The sequence below is a fragment of the Empidonax traillii genome, unplaced genomic scaffold (genome assembly GCF_003031625.1).
Source record: "Empidonax traillii isolate 1590-97213 ecotype Southwest subspecies unplaced genomic scaffold, ASM303162v1 scaffold9:size3134949, whole genome shotgun sequence".
Taxonomy (NCBI): Eukaryota; Metazoa; Chordata; class Aves; order Passeriformes; family Tyrannidae; genus Empidonax; species Empidonax traillii.
Genome location: NW_020955202.1, coordinates 477750 through 495181, shown reverse-complemented (window position 1 = coordinate 495181; position 17432 = coordinate 477750). Strand labels below are relative to the sequence as shown.

At 41.5% G+C, this 17432-nt stretch overlaps 1 protein-coding gene across 5 annotated transcripts in view; it reads right to left on the bottom strand.

Moving 5' to 3' along the window:
* Positions 1 to 530: 530 nt before the first annotated feature.
* ATP8A2 (ATPase phospholipid transporting 8A2) overlaps positions 531 to 17432 on the bottom strand; it is a 313861-nt gene continuing 296959 nt past the window's right edge. For all 5 annotated transcript variants that reach the window (XM_027884061.1, XM_027884051.1, XM_027884086.1 and 2 more), the window contains 2 exons: positions 10060 to 10151; positions 531 to 1847 (listed from right to left, as the gene is read on the bottom strand). In XM_027884061.1, coding sequence (XP_027739862.1) covers positions 1750 to 1847; positions 10060 to 10151 — 190 coding nt within the window. In that variant the 3' untranslated portion in view covers positions 531 to 1749. The remainder of the gene's footprint in view (positions 1848 to 10059; positions 10152 to 17432) is intronic.

The following is a 17432-nucleotide window of genomic DNA, read 5'->3' as shown; positions in this document are numbered from 1 at the left end:
TGTCTCATTAGCACTGCAGAAAAAAGGTGATGACTTTTTCCTCTGTGCCATCAACCTAATCCAAGACCAATCCTGACTGGTGCTGCAGGAGCAAAATTTGCCTTTTTTAACATGGAAGAGGACTCGGAGCCTCTGAGGTGGCACTGGGAATTGAATTATGACACTTGAGCACTGGCATTTACTCTCAACCCTTAAGGAAGATTAAGCCAGTTGGCCAGGCTTGTGCTTTCCTTTCCCTTGCTAAACATAAATATTCATATTTAAATTGCTTTCGGATATATTTAAATCAATAAAAAAAATCTGGATGACGGTCAATAGGGCAAAAAACAACGCCAACTTTCTAAACACACAGATGTAGTATATACACTAACCACAAAACCTGGCTTAAACACAGCAGTATTTACTTTATACTATTCAGAAACATGGCTTGGCGACTAAAATTAATAGAACTTGTCTGGAGGACAGCATAAGCTTTCTAAGAGCTCTTTCAGCTTTAACTTATGTGCCAGTTTTTGCCTTTTTTCCCCCCGCCCTCCAAATTCCAACCTATGCAGCAGCACGCCTGTCCCAGTGGCACAGCAAGGCCGTGGAGTCTGCATTTCTTCCAGGGCTCACAGGTCTGAAGCCTGGGAAGCCTGTTGATGGATCAGATCTAGAAGAGGGACTGGTTTGGCTGAACAAACAAAACAGCAGGTCTTCTCTTCACAATGACCAGCTCTGTTTGTGTACGAGCGTGTACACACGTGTGTGTAAACCCTTCCTAACTTTTCTTTGCACACCTATCATACCTGGTCCGGGAAATGCTTCTTTAGGGTTACAGCATCAGCCTCCTGCGTGGATGCACATCTTCCGTATCAACATATCTGACAAGATCGTACCTTTCAAAATTCGCACTGTTTTGTTCTACTGTTAAACTGGAAATGGGGTTATGGAGGGAAATCCCTAGCTACATTTGAAGTGCACACCCAAATACATCATGAAGCATTAGGAGGAGGCACCTATTTGAGTTAATCTTTGTGTACAATGCCATGCACTCAAGACAGCTGCCCTGTCAAGCTCTTTGACTTCCACATCTTGGTTTTGTGAGTAAGCTATTAACTGGGTTTCAGAAAGCTAGGACAGATCCCTAATAAATCCTGTAAGAGGGCAAGAAATATTCTAAGTAATTGTTTGCTATCTTGTGTTATTCTGTCAAAAGAAGGCAAAAAAGCAGTTTTAGCTACAAATTGTATCGCAATCAAAAATTTTACACCAAATGGTGTGTTGAAAATTTCAGCCAAATTAGTAAACAGTGAATACTAGAAGGAGTAAAGTCTGCATGCAGTCATGTGCACTTGGTCTGGGTGTAACAAAACAGGAAATCTCAGCACCCCGTTCCAATTAAGCAAAGGCTTGTTTCTCATGGAACATAAATTTTCTACTTTTCTCCCAGAACAACCTTATGCTGATGTTTTAAATAGTGGTAAAACATTGTTTTTAATTTCACACCTCACATAGCACAGTCAAATGCTTCATAACAACATAAACAAAACTTTAGGCAGAGCTTTGCGAGTGAAGTCAAACAATGATTTCCCCCCCACATTATGTACTCAAGGTTTGCAGGGAGAATACAGAAACTTGTTGGCTAAGGCCACAGAAATGAGTTCTCTGGTGTTCTGGCTACTGCCACCAATTCTAGTCAAGAATGTGTTAACAGTGGATGCATTCATCCAAATCCCATTATTCCCACCACCCATCAGGTAAACCCATTTATTCTATTTCTGTTCTCCTTTTGGTTGTATCGTAGGATCGAACAACTTGCGACTGGGAAACAACACCATGTTCTTCTTGAGAAAATGCATACCCATCTGAAAAAGTAAAGGAAGAGACAAAAATAAATTACTGGGTTAGAGCTCATTTAGAACTTTTAGAAACAGTTTTAGTCATTACTGAAGTTACATGATTGAGACTGCAACAGTCTTCACTTCTGTGCTGCACTTCTGATGCTCACAGCTGCGCACTACATTGCCCACGTGGCACAGAAAGGATGTCTGCTGCCAGCCCCATCCTGCTGCTCCCCTCCCCAGGCCAGGTTAATGTACACCGTCACTGACTCCCTCTGTGTTAGCCTAGAAAGCTACAGATTGATTTGAACACATGTGTACTCCTACAGTGGCTGAGCTTCTTCAAAGACTTAGCAGAGAAATATTGATTTGCATTTCAGCTCGACTCCTCTACAGTCTGCTTGATATCAGCACTTCCTCTGGAGAAACATGGAAATGTCTAGCCTGCAACTGGATCTTTGTCACATCCTCCTCTTAACTCCATTCACCCATATTTTGCATAGAGCAAACAAACATACTCTGAAGGTCTCTTATTTTGTTAATCCTGCTAGCTAGCACAATCCTTTGGCCTCCCTAGAAATTACTCAGATGAAAATAACCATGTGCCTGATTTCTTTTAAAGTATTATTCTTTTAAAGTATATTCTTTACAGTATTATATTTTAAAGTATTGTGGATAAGGCAAGTGACATTTCTGACATCATCTGCAAAACATCACAAGGCTGGTAAAACAGTCACAAAAGCTAATGGGCCTACATGGTGAAACACCGAACAGACTTGACCCTACAGAAAATTCTAAATGAAAAACTATAGCAAAGTACAACAGATTTGTGATGCCAAGGAAACGTCGTTGTCAGGTGTAAATGGGTAATCATAAAGGATAAGAAGGGCAGATTAGCATAGTTACAAAAACAAAGAAATAGGGCAGGCACAGGCTATACATAACCAGATAATGCTTGGTAGCAGGGAAGCAGGCAAGAGTTGGGAGAATCCACAAATTAAACCATGGGTAACTCTCCATGGGTAACGTTCCATCTCCCCTGAGGAGCTCCGGAAGCAGGAGCTTGAGAATTCTCAAATCCTGCCTGAGGTTTATCTGAGGCTAAAAAACACAGTCAGATTACATCCCAGTTACTACCCAGAGACCTATCAAATGCCTTGCATTAGTCCTCCCTTAATTCTCTCCCCTGCACCAGGTACTGAGGTGAGCTAAGGCTGGAGCACAACACAGAGTGTGACAGAAAAGCACATAGGGCTGAACACCCTCTTATGACAGGAGGGATATGAGGCTCCCACGAAGCTTGCTGCAGTAGACTGGACTTGTTCTCTATGGGCCTGAATGCCTCTTTGAGGCAAGTGACCAATGCTTGTAGCCAGAAGCAGCCCAGAAGACCAGAAATTAACTGTATCCTGTAGGTGAGGCTTGTTAAATCTTCATCTTAACAACCAAGTTGGGACCATGTGACTCAAGCAGAGATGCTCAAGCAGTCCTAGATCTTTTCTCTGGTTGATGCCTGTACAGGGAGAGTGGTCAGCAACTCCTATACAGCTGTAAGATGCTGAGAGGAGAGTCTTGCGACATTTGACCACTAGATAATGCGTAGGGTTTTCTCTTCTCTCACAGAACGCAGGTAAATGTCCCCTCTGAAGCCACTGGGATTCCACTGTAGATTCAAGCTCTCAAGGCAGAAGGCAGGCTCCCTTAGCAGGAGAGGTTAGCTGGCCTGAATCTCAAGCACAGCAGAAAATCTTTGCCAGTAAGTGGAGGGGCTTCAAACAGAAATATGTCACGGCAGTCACACCTTCCTCTTGGAGTGATCGCAGGACAGCATGAACCTTGATTTGATTATATGACTGATCATCCCAATGTCCCATTTTATCTTCCCTGAGCAGTTCCATGCCAATATACATACCCCTACAGAGGTAGAGGTTGGTTTTTCCTGCCTCTTGCTTAAGGTTCATGAAGTGCAAACAGTCTTTTGGAAAAAAGTATGTCCATACTGGATCATTGCAAAGGAAATACTACTTACAAAACAGGCTTTCATTTAGAAAGGGGTAGATTGACACTTAAACAAATACCTCTAGCGGGTTTCTTCCATGTTAAGGGCCAGCATCCTGTTAGCTTTTTTGACTAAGCTGACTTTCCAATGAGAATTTAGCCAAAGACTGTAAGCTTAAGCCCTGAAGACTGAAGCCCATGACCCATAACTTGATATTTGCATGGAGATGGCTTTCCTGTATTTACTTATCCAGTAAGATCACCCAGCACAGTGAAGTCTTCCATTGCCGTGACTACTGCAAATACAGCACTGACCACACAAGAGCGTGAAGACCATCAGCCCCAGGTATCTCCCTGCTTATTTCCAGTGCAAGCACAGGCCTGTAAGCAGCCAGGCAGCTCAATCACTCCACAATGTCAATGCAAAAGGCAGTCAAAGAAACACGTTCACCACTCTGACACCAGCAGAAAACACCTTAACATGGCAAAGAAAATGTCAGGCTGTGATCAGTGGTTAAGAGTACCAGGGGTATCCTTACATCTTCATGTTCTTCATCCACCCTGAAATACTAGCAACAAGGGGTTTGTGTGTATGTCATGGGAAAGACCATGACCCTTGCACATCTCCCTACTTGGTTGAAGCTCAACATTTGGCAGTTCATTTAAAACTTTTCTGTAGATCTCCATACAGGAAGATGAGTTCATATTACATTTTTCTATTCACATTACAATTAAAATTGAACTTCAAGCTGTGTAGGCAGCTTACTGTGCCTTGCAGAATCAGAATGCACACATTTTGAGACCACATCCACACTCCCCAAGCAGCTCTGCATTTCCACTATTTTTAGACCCCATCCAAAAACAATGAAAGTTTCCATCTGCCAGTTACTAGGGAACTTTCCGGAAGTTTGAACTTTTCCCCCAACTCCGGTTTTAAAACCACACCTACAAGCCTGCCCTGGGAACAAGGCCCTCATTGTTCAGCTGTCCTGCAGCAGCCCAAGGAAGGAGCACATTTCTTTGGGGCTTTCTGGGCACAACCCTCTCACGACTGTCACAGGAGGAAGCACCTTTGTACTCAGAGACTTTTTACTAACGGAGAAAAGGTACACTTTTGAATATCTGTCAGTGGGGCTCACTTGTTAAGAGGAGATCCACATTCTCATCAAATCTAAGGTTTCGTTAGTACCAGATATTATCAGACAACCTACTGAATTTTAAAAGCATCCTGTTGGGTTTTCTTAAAGCTTTGATATTCTATTAGTAGATCAGAATCTAGTCTCCCATTAGGCTTCCAATTTAACACACTCTTTTTCTGTTTACTGCAATGGCTATTCTGGTCTGTGTGACGCTGGACTACAGCAAACCATCTCCATGCATGTGCCTTGAACACAGACAGCAATGTTGTGGAAGCTCAACAGCATACTCATGTGCAACACTTTACAAGACCAGGACCAAGAAAGGGTCCAGAGTGCTCTTTTTATTGCAAAAAATCTCTTCACAGAAGGACCGCCTACAGTTCTAGTCACTTCAGGCATTTATTTTCGAGGCCTTCTACTCCTTGCACTCTCCTCTGGTACACACAAATTGTCTGTCCCAGGATTTGTTTAGGTAAAAGGGCAGTTTTCACTGGTAGCCCACCAGAACCTCTGCCTGCTGCAGCACTTCACTATTTCATACATGTTGTGGTATTATATAGTTTATATATGGTTTAGTATAGTCTGAAGTACAAAAATGCATCCTTTTGTTTGCCTTTGGAGAAAAATGTCCAAATTCAAATCCACTATAATTTTTAGGGAGTTGGTGAGGATGGGAGTGACTTAAAAAAAACCAAACCAAAACAAAACAAACCCTCTTTTAGTGAATGTTGCTTCTTAGATAGCATAAATCTCTCTAACATAAGAAAAATCAACCTTAGGGTATCACTTGACCAGTCAAACCTCTCTCAGGCCAAATGTCTGGTTCTGCACAGTTTTTAAGGATATTTGCTAGGACGTCACAGTTCACATTTATCAGTTAAACAGTGAATGCTAACTCAGCTTTGACTTCTCCAGCAATCCACTTCCACTTAACCTGGGAAAGGGAGAGCTGCTTAAAATCTTGAACAGTTTGACTAATGCTTACAGAAATCATTAATTTCTCTGCTGATAAATGGTGCCGGTGTTTTCTAAAGGACTGAAGAGTAATTCCTGACAAATGACCCCATCTCTTTTGTCCCAGATACTAACCTACTGGTATTTCCATGTCGAAAATAGTCAGATGCCACAGCATCAATTCTAAACTGATTATTCCCACTTCTTTTTCTTAAGTTGATTTTAGAAGACTGCAACTCCAATTAACATCAACAAACACATAGCTTGGAAAAAATACAGAATGAATATTATATTTCAAACACATGCCAGGTAAGAGGAAATGGAGCCTAAAAACATCTCAGGTAGCTACCCCATTGTTTTTCAAATCAAAATGCATCAGCAGAAAAGTGAGAGGAAGAAGGTGTCTGCTAGTGGAGAATAAATGGTGGGATTAGAGCCCTCAGCATGAACGCATTATTGTTATTTATTATTTGTCAGCCCCTATACTGTGAAATGAACCTCAGATGACAGGTGCTTTTTCTCAACTGATTAATAAGGTGCAAACCATATGCTCTGTGTTGAGATTTTCTCTATGCAATCACCACATTCTGTCAAAAGAAGAGGGATTTTCTTTGCTAGCACAGGAAATCTGGGCCAAGTGCAGTAATTCTCATTCAGGCATGGCTATTGGCATTTCAGGGAGAGTTCTGGCAAAGCCGTGCTTTAATGGGAGTGGGATCCATATCTATTTTTAAAAAGCGTGCTGAGACAAATGATAACTAGCATTGGCAGGGATATTACAGGAGGAAAACTAGACTGGAGGGATGTTGCGTGACTTTCTTTATAGACAGATAGGTCTAAGCAAGAGGGAAGCATCACTCCTCCCATCCTGCTGGTGAGGCTCTGGAGGCACAGGTGATACAGCTCAGCCACACAGAAGGAAAGAGGGGAGGTCAGAGCCATCTTGTGAATCTACAGAGCTTGTCTAAAGGAGGTGCTACTTTCAAAAAGTCACATCAAAAAAAAAGACACAGATTTGGATGGAAACCTGGAGAAAACCTCATTGCCAGCAAACCCTCTGAGGGAGAGCTTTTGCAAGTCATTATTGCTCGTTGCTTTAAGTGTGAACCCTACAGCAAGCTAAAGGGAAGGGTCCAAAGACACATCTGGGAGGAGCCTGGTAACATTTCCTGCTTAAGGCTTCAGAAAGCAGATGGCATCAGGGAATGCCCGATTTCACTGGACACCTTTGCCAGGAGACAGACCAAGTCTGGGTGCCAGCATCGTCACTGCTGCCTACATGATTCCACTAAGATGGTTTTATGTTAACACATGGGCTGGATGATCGCATAAAACTTCCACTAAAGACAATGCCATCCAAAATTTTTTATAAAGTAAATTTCTCAGACATTATACTGATAGGAAAAAAACACATGATCTTTGATAGTACAAGCTAGTAGATAGATTTCTTTCATGCTTCTGACAGCTCTACTCAATTCAGGAACACACAAACAAAGAGCGAGAAAAACAGTCATGAAAGTTTTACTTTAAGGGCATACTCTTCCAGGGGTTACTAAACTGGGGCTCCTCTCCAAGGCAGCCACTCTGAGACAGTTCCTTTAGGGAGGGAAGCATTTAAGAGACTAATTCTGGCTGGCACTCCTGAACAGCACTGACATGGCACTGACTGTGTGGTTCTGCTACCCACTTTGGGGGCTGGATCCACAAGAGCCTGGTGCCATATGGGAGCATCCCAGCTACAAATCATGTCTGAAAGTCTTGTGTTGTGCTAGTGCTTTTGTAGAGGGGCTGACTTACCAACAGAGAGCTAAAGAAACACATACAGAATGAGCTTCTGCCTTTCTCACAGGGCTGTGTAGACTAAACTCAGTCAGCTCTTTCCTCCCACTGCAGACCACTAGTATTAGCCTGGAAACTCTTCGTAAGATTTTTCTCCTTTCCATGTGATTGGAAACAAAACTATTTAAGCATTGCTTCATCTCAAAACATTTGGAAGTGGTTGTTGTCAAAAATAAAGTGACTCTAAAACCAGTACTGCACCTTTGCAATCTGTGGGAAATTCAATCCTGTTTTCATTCCTTGTTGGGACTAAGGCAATTCATTTGCTTAAGCCTTCATCAGTGCTAATGGAATTAACCATTTTCCTGCTTTATATGCAAGTGACAGATTCAGAGTTGAAGTCACACAAGGAATTTTTGGTCTTCACAGGCTGGTAGCTTAGGGCGTGGTAGAAACATGAACAATTCAAGACTTCAAACACAGCGCTTGTAGTGTGATTTAAGATACTGGCCTGGCATGTCAAGGCTACTGCCCTATTCATCAACTCTTTGCTTTGAAGATTTCTAGCATTTAGTAAACAGTTTAGGGTTGTGAAAACAGCACATGTGTTCCCTGGATTTCACATGGCCTTGTACATATAGCAGCTATGCAACATTGGAAAATAATATTTGACAAGAGATGACAGAAGTCATGGATACACCACAAAAAGCATCTTTCAGTCCTAGCAGTTTCACAATCAAAATTTATGTTCATGTGAAAAACAGACTGCTGATTGTAACCTGTCTTGACTGGTCTGACTCATTTAGCACTTAATCATTTGCATTTATAGGGAAGTTGGTTATCCAAACTGGATTTATTTTCATCTCATTTTTCTTTCCCAATAGCTTTTTACCTACTAATAACCTGATGATGTGTACTATGAGACTAAAAGCACATATTAAGTCTGACTAGTCACCTCTGATGTATCTCTCTTCTGTAGCCTGTTAAGGCTTTACAGCAGACTACTTTGACAGCAATTTATTTAAGCATTTTACAGATTTCTTCTGCCAACCATAGCTTTTGGAATCTTCTCAAAGAGCATGTTTGCATGTCCAAAGCTGTGTTGCTATCAGCACTCCTGGCTCCTTGACACAAAGGATTAAGTACTGGCAGAGACATGTGGTCCACAGGGCTGCTCTGCACACCAGCCTCTCTTCCCAGAAGCAACGGGATTGATTGCTGAGAACCCTATATCCCTTTACAGTGGTGACCTTGCAACAGATCTATGAAGGACAAAGACTATCAGATCCATCACTGTCCCATCCCTTCTAGTCAAATTCCCTGCGGAAAACAGGAATACCTCAGGTATTTGAGTTTTCAAATCCCAGCCCTGACTCCATGACCTGAACCATAACAGCTCTGCTACAGAAGATGACACAGCTAGCAATGAGATTTGATTTCAGTGACTCTTCAGCAGCCAGGGGTGTCACTTCTCACTGTAATGGCAATACAAAACTCAAATCCTGAGTGTCTGCCCCTTGCCCTGTGCGCTGCAGTAGTGCTCACTGGGGAGCTGTTTTCTTTAGTAAGATGAGCATATTTTGACCACTAGTTTAACCACAAGAGAGACTGCATTTTAGCAATACAAGGGGCTGACTGGACTTCCAAGACAGCATGGTCCCTCAGTGTATCTGGCCCACAGAGGTGTTAACGATGATTTTTAATACTGTGGAAGCCTTTCTAACACTGACAAAACCCCACCATGTCCAATATATACAAGGCCTATTCCTCTAGGAAGATGAATAAATGGATGACCTGTACGCTAACAAGAAATGCAATTTATTCGAAACAGCAGCAGTAGCAAGACGTGATGTTACGACTCTTCCTCCAGCAGTGGCCAAAGAGTTTGGAAAGGAGAGAGGCAGCTCTGCAGGCCACAGCTTTCCTCATCAGCAAAACGCAGAACCCCAAGTGGCATTACTGAAACACGGCTGTATTCTCAGCTGACCACAGCTAATATGATTTCTCATACAGAAATCATTTCTATCTAAGCTAGGCTCTATCATAGCACTTATTTTATGCAGAGTTTTTGATTTTTACAGTACTCTTAAGACTATGAGCATTCTACCTTTAGAGAACCTGCTTACTGGGGTTTTGTCATTTGGGCCTGTTGATTGGTTCCTGGGGAATTAACCGCATTTGAGCTCCACTCGCCTAAGGCCAAATACACTAATTCCACTTCCAAATGTAAGTGTCTTGCTTGGCAGCTCAGACTCTGTGCTAGACAACCTCTACCTACAATTTAATTAAAAATTAATCACCCTTCGCTTCACTCATCTGGGACTGACTGCTGTGAAACACGCACGCATACACGATCCGCTACTTACGTGATACACTTTGCTGGACAGAATGAGCACGGAAAAGGCTCGGAGGAGTTTTCCTGCCAAGCCTTTTTAACAAATGATCACGTTCGTTCACGCTGAGGGAGAGAGAAAGAAAAAAGAAAAAAATGCCAGTGAGTAACCAGATAATTTCAAGGTAAAAGTTAGTTGTATTTAAAAAGTACTCAGCAGCTTTGATTTTGTCAATATTTGAGATGGTTATAGCACAAAAAGGAATTTCCCCTTTTTTTGTTTAAACTGCACATTATCAAGAGAACTGTCTAATGATGGAAACTCATCCTTTCTAAGGACACTTTGTGTAAGCCTATTTTTAGTCAGTCCATCTCTAATATTACCATTATTGTAATTTCTGAATGCCTGATGCCTCTAAATTATTACAAACCATATTAGAAGTCTGACCAAGTAATACAGAACATGAAAAAGAAGATTTCTCTTTAGTATTATATACATTGATCACAGCACCGACAAATGGCCTTAGAGAGAAGGAGCAAAGCATTGAAGCTTAGCACAAGGTAGAAGGCTTCTATCACACCTGCAAAAAAACCTGGAGCAACAAAAGCTGGGACCCATAGTTAATTCTGTCTCCTAAAGAACATTCTCATTTTCCTCATGTGAGAAAGGAAACTTTCTATCCTTTTTTTTTTTTTTTTTAAAGAGCAACTGAAAACTTTGTTTTTCCACAGTTCCTGTCAAAGGTCTGAAAAAATGAATGCTGAATTTACAAAAAGTAAAAATACAAAAGGTGAAAAATACAGTATGCTTACAATAGGTATAACACACGTAGACAAATCATTAGAGATGCTCTCCACTCTGATTTTTATTCAAAACACAACATTCATTTAATCAAGAACTTTATGCCTAGAATTAATGAATGATGACTAAGATCCTGACCTTTCAAAACACTTAATTATGTATACAAGTCCCACTAAGTTTGATGGGGGTTTAAAATAACGTTGGATAGGGTTTTAAAATAACGTTATCAAATCTCACTGCACTGGAGCCTCAAATAACTTGAATATCAGATTCTTTTCAGAAAGATATTACAGTCTACTTTAGTTCAAAGTTCTCTGCAATTGGGATGTTTTTTCCATCTCACCCTTGTTCCTAACACCGAGGTGGAGCTAGTGCATAGAAGCTGGAGCAGCTCCTTGCAGTGTCTTTATCCCATTTGCACCACATTTACACTGTGTCTCCATTTTCACAGTCTGCTTTTTCTTTCACATCTTTATTCACAAGCAGTAATTCCACTGGTTATGCTGAAAACATGGATACATGCCTGAATGCCAATGCTGATATCTTTCCTGGATTAGATTACAAATGCACATGCATTTGGTGTATGAAATGGAAATCCCAGCAAGCACAGCTGCTGCAGTCAACAAGCTTACAACAGCTTTAAACAAACAACTCCCTTTCATTGAAGCAGTTTGGTAACTTCAAACAAGAAAGTAACTGAAGAATCTCTGAGATGCCGATAATATGTAATCCAGCCATGCAGGCTTATATTCCACTTAATAGTCCATTAAGGTAACAGCCAGGCTCACTCCTCTGTTCAGTGCACAATGAGATGTCCACAAAAGAAAGGGAGGAATCCTTCTCTTTTTCCTGGGGTCTATAAGCTCAAACACCTGAACTGGAAAATTGTAGAGCCTTCAGACTCCTCCTCTGAAAGGTTAAAAACTGTCAAGTGTTCTCAGACACTTGGTCTCTTCCCCCCCACCCCCACCCCTCCCACAGAATCACACCTGCAACAGATATGCCAGGTTACTTTCTCTGCCTGCAGTCAGTAGTACTCCCTCAATACAAAACAGAAGTTGATGAAAGATTTGGAAGCAAAAGTATAGATTCCAACTGAGTTTGTCAAACAATCTCTACAAACTCTTGGAGCATGAAGTCTGCATGTGTTCAAAAAAGAGAGGGTCACAGGTTTCCATTAAAACCAGGCTTACAGCATGAAAGCTTCTAAAATCTTGGAGGACCCAACTGCTTAAAAAACCAAAGACTGGTTGTTTTCTGTAAAAAAAAAATCAAGTCCATACAGAAAGAAATTTCTAACTGTTCCAAGCAGGCAGCATAATAGAAAGCATGTATTATGAAGAACCACCAGGTAAGGGTGATGCAATGGAAGGCATGAAGCAAGACACGAGACTTCTCTAACCTTTAACAGTTTGCTCACAAAGTTGGCAGCCTGCAGAACCAATCATTACCAGTGCATGTGCAAGTTAGTGATGCTGTATTGTACAACCTCCTGCTAATTGTAGAGGACTGCTGGGTAACCTGTTGGTGTAGTGAAACACTGTCTGAACCAACTGCTGTCCTGTGAATGACAGAAGTGGAACACATGTTCACCTTCTGCACGTGAAGAATATGCAAGAAGAGTCTTTCCCATTTCAGTGGGAGAACTGGAGGGTAATTTAAAGAAGGAAACTTAAATCAATCAAAAATATTTATTTTAAGGGACAAATAAGCAATATTTGCCACAAAATTCTTACACTGAGAATGGAGTTAATCATAGCAGCAAAAAGCGTGAGGAACAAATTCATCTGCCTGTCTACCACACAGCAACAGATGTGCAGGTCAATAATGCTTAGCTCCTCAGGCTTCTGGATGAAATGTATGGAGGAAAGTGTGTTGTCAAGGGACTTCTGAACAGGAACTACACATTGCAGCTTTAAGAAAGCCAAAGCTACAGTATCTTTGATATTCCTAACTATAATCAACAGTTTCAAAACTGAATTCACATCTGATTTTCCATCTGGGAAATTATATTGTATTATATCTATGCAGAGAAAGAAAAACTCAAGAAAAATCAGAGCATTTGTGGCTTACATAGAAGGGATGACTAAACAGACTGCAGTCAAGACCAGTCAAGTACTATAAAATAAGCTCTTAATACACAGAGGTTAATGCAACACAGCTCTTCTGAAATGGATGAGTATTTGATTTATTAAGAGATATTAGATCTCCCAATACAAACCCTGAAAAGAAGTGAAGTGGCTTTCTTAAAGTGTTTGCACTCCTATCGAGTCCCCGCTTTCAGAAAAGGGTTTTGTCTGCTGTCAACAGGTAACAAAGTGAAGACCTCTCAGTCTCCCTCACACTTCGATACAAAACTAATAACAACACTGGACTCACAGGCTACAGGTTAAGCCTTGTTAACAGAAATACTGCTTGTTAACAATCCTGAGCATTAGCCACGATTTTCAATTCAATTCTGCTTACCAGTGACTCAGAGTCAATGCCTAAGCACCCCCATGGGGTCTAAGGATGGCATCTTAAGATGCATTGAGGCAAAAGGATAAGAGATCATAAAATCATACTCCAAATACGGGATAGTTGTGTTCATATTCAGGACCTCAAAAATTGTGTCAGAATGGAAGAAATCACAAACCTGGACATTCCTATAGAAAGCGACAGTGAAATATGCTTTAGTTGGTGACCTCTGAGGGGGTAAGGGAGAGGCACCATCTATTTGTAATTATATGAAGGACAAAGGACACAGACAAAATGCTTTGAACTAAACAAATAGTAGATCAGAACAATAACTATTAAAACGACCCAACTCTGAGGGTTACTATGAAAAAAAGGATTAAAAAAAAGTCAGTACGCAAGTCAGCTAAATGCAGATTCAGTTGCTATCAATAATGCAGAATACCTGGGGCCAGAAATACTTTTGCAATGGCTTCTATAAGAGGGTTAAGATGACTTCTGCCTGCCTGGAAGTCTGTGCTAAAAACATCACACAAATTCATTAAGGGAATGACAAATCAAAAGGTAAACTAAAGGTAACACATTATTTCATAACAATGTTTTCAATTCCATGAATAAAATGACTCTTCCATCTTCCTATCTGAATAGCTCGAAGGTGTCAACAGAGACCTTCATTTAATCTTTGTGTTCTCTTCTTCTCATCCATCACAAAAGCAAACAGCCCTTAAATCTCAGCAACAAACATCTGGCTTTACACATTCAAATGAGGTGCATCAAAACAAACAGAATAATTCAAAGCTGACCACAAGGTTCTGCTGTCTCATTTGCTGAAGTAATTAAAAAAAGATGAGCTTCACCACCAATTAGCTCTACTGAGCACTAATTAGCGTTAATGAGGATTTGCAGTATTTGGTATAGCTTGACCCAGAATGTCCTCCTGAGTCCACTAATTGGCTGGTGGGAAAAGCAGGGATCAAAAAAAAGGGAGGGTTAAAGTGGATGCAGGTGTCTCTTAAAATTGGATATTCCCTGACAAAACACATACATAGCCTAGTTAAAAAAATACAAAATATAAAACCAGATCCCTCCTTCTCTTACAAGAGCTGAACTCTTTATTTGTGTTTTGTTACAGTTTGCTAGAGGAGAGAGTAGAAGCACACCAAATGTGCAAATACACTCATTACCGTTGGTTTTAACTCACTGCCCCTCTTCAGTCAGATAGACACATATGAAATTACTTGCTCTGTTTCTACTTTTCCACTTTGTAGAAGGCAGAACTGAGGTATTAGTGAAGCCTTACCCAGGCTGCTAGAGATGACATAACTAAAACATACAAGTACACTTCCCAGCTGCCTCAAAAACATGCAAAGAACCTGTGGCAGAAGCACGGTTCTTCAGTGCAAGATACTCTGCACCTGTGGGTAACCCAAAGAACAAGAAAGCTGCAGCTGTTTTCCCTGTCATCTGAATAACTATGAAACTCTCACTATGCTGCCTGGATGTGCAGCATCACTGTTTCTTCTATCCTAAAGTGCTGCTGCAGCATATAGCAACAGGTAAAATCATTGTACAGCTTGGTTTAAAATAGAAAATCCTCCAAGGCTGAGGCTGAAGTTTTGCCCTTAACTCCACAGCCGTACTCCTGTCCATATGCATTTTCAGAAAAAGCAGCAGATAAGGCCTTGTTCAGCCTCTTTCCTTCCCCTGCCACATATTCTGTTAAACACATTGTTGCCTGAGAAGTCCTGGCTGGCCTGCATTCCTCTCCTATTGGAAGAAACGTCTTGCAATCCATTGTCCACGACTGCAACAGCAGGGAGGGGAGAGAATGAGGGAGGGGAAAAGAAGTTTTTGCAAAATATCCCACGTGGCCACACACACAGTGAAAGATTGGAATGTTTCTAACCTTGCCATCTTTAGGTGTGGATTAGATTTTGAGGGGAAAAGAGGATACTCTTCTCTCCCTTTTAGAATTAAAACATAATAATTCATCGCTTCCATACCAACAGTAACTTACACAAAAGTTTGTTGTTTCTTGTTGACATTTTTCAGTCACTGAAAAACACAACAAAATAAATACACAGAGCAAGAAGAAAGGTCTGAAGCAGACTTCTCCAGCTTTGATCAATTCGAATCACCAAATCCTTTAAACAAGCAGATTGTTGATTTTCACTTCATTCTCTTGGTTCTCAAACTCCATTAAGTGTCTTCTGAAGAAGAACTGGGGGTTCAAGCACTATGGCTTCTCCCCATCTGTTATCTGGCAAAGAGGACTTAGAGATCCCTCTCTGGTTGCTAGGACATACCTGAGGATTTATTCACTACCTCAGGTATTCCTGAGGATTTATTGACGAGTTCCATCTCTCACCTTTCACTCATTACTTAAAGGGTTACAGCATCAATCATGGTCCTGGCAGACGGAGAGCAAGTACCATACACCAGGCAGAGTCTGTGGCCACACCTTTGTAACTGGCCAGAGGAGACCTATTTTTCTTCTTCAGATACTCCCTTCTGGCTGAAGATACTCCCCCAGAAAGCTGCAGGCCTTGGCTTAACTTGTTTTCTTTTAGTTTAGACTCAACTGCATTGCTTGAATGTGCATACGGGAACTGTTAAGCGTTATGCAGTGGACAGAGAAATAACTAACACAGGCTTGGCATAAGGAGAATGTAAAAACAACACTATTGCAGACCAGGAATTCAAAATTAAATCACGAAAATCATCTCAAATGCAAGTCACACTAATGTTGAGGGTTCAGCAAAACTCTATGCTCAAACACCCAGAACAACCCAGGGCAGTGGAAGAAAGGCCTGACTGGGTAAGTGAGCCAATATACCTTCACCCTCTGCACTTCAGAGACATCACAGAGAGGAATCACCTTCCTACAGAACAGCACAAGCAGCAACGATGGGCATCTGCTGGTTTTTTGATCCACAAAGAGGAGATGTTATTTTTTGTTATCTAGCATTGGATTGCAGGAATGTTTTACTCTGAGGGCAGAGGAGGAGGTCTTTTTAATTTAAAAGGTAAACAGGCATTACCGATAATGAAGCTGCAGTGTAATCAAAGGAAACCTCTGGAGCATTTCAGAAGGAAGTGTCAAGCACATAAACAGTAAACCAAGAATCAGCATTTTTTTTGCAGAGTCAGCGTCTACACACACTGATCCTTAGTCACTCCGGATCCAGCTGAAATAGACACCTCAAACCATCCTCCTTTTGCATTCTACTGTAAAAACTCAGTGAGCCATCAACAAAAAAAAAGTATGCCTAGGAGACCAAAGGGTCACCAGCACAAACCACAAAGAAATGAAGACAAAAGTGTTGCCTCTGTCACTTCCAGGTTGCGAGGTGCAACAAGTAACCTGTCAGAAGCGACTCCTACAGCAGACAGCAGTGGTTTAAGGAGTACCAAGTCCTTGCTGAGGGCTCAGCAATAGCCAGCTTTCCAGGGAAGCTGAGCCCTTATGCCTTGTTAGTTCAGCAGCTCCCCTCCAGCAGGCTTTCCGAGCACATGTGACAGCCACAGAAGAGAAACCCCCCTTCCCTACTTTAGGCCTACTCATGTTGCCACACCACGCTGTATGCATGGTAGAACCATCCTGCAGCAGCAGAGGCCAAGGCATGTGAGCTTCAGCCAGCTCCCATTTACAGCACCCAGATCATATACAGAGTTCTAGAGCCAGATTCTCCCCTCTAAGCCCACAAAATCTTCTTCAAATTGGTCCTTAAAGAGGAACGGATAAAAGTAGGACAAAGCTTTTCCCTCCAGTGACAAGCAAGAATGATTTACGTTTTCTTTTGTCATTAACAGTGTCCTAAGGCAGAAAAGCCAGATTCCTTTTTTGTCTCCTAGAATCAGTTGGACAATCCATTCTACTCCTCATTTTTGAGACTTGCTCCTAAACACCTTTCAAAGACTCCTTCTTAGAACTGAGGGGTATTTATTGGGTTTGCAAAGCAAGTGGAGGGCAGTAGGGGTCTACAGAGGTGGCTTCTGTGAGAAGCTGCCAGAAGCTTCCCCCATGTCCTACAGAGTCAATGCCACTTAGCTCAAGGACGGAGGGTGAGTAACGGAGCAGCTTTGAGGGGACCTGGTGTCCAGTCAGAGTGAACCCACAATAAGACCAAGCACATTTTAAAAATACCATC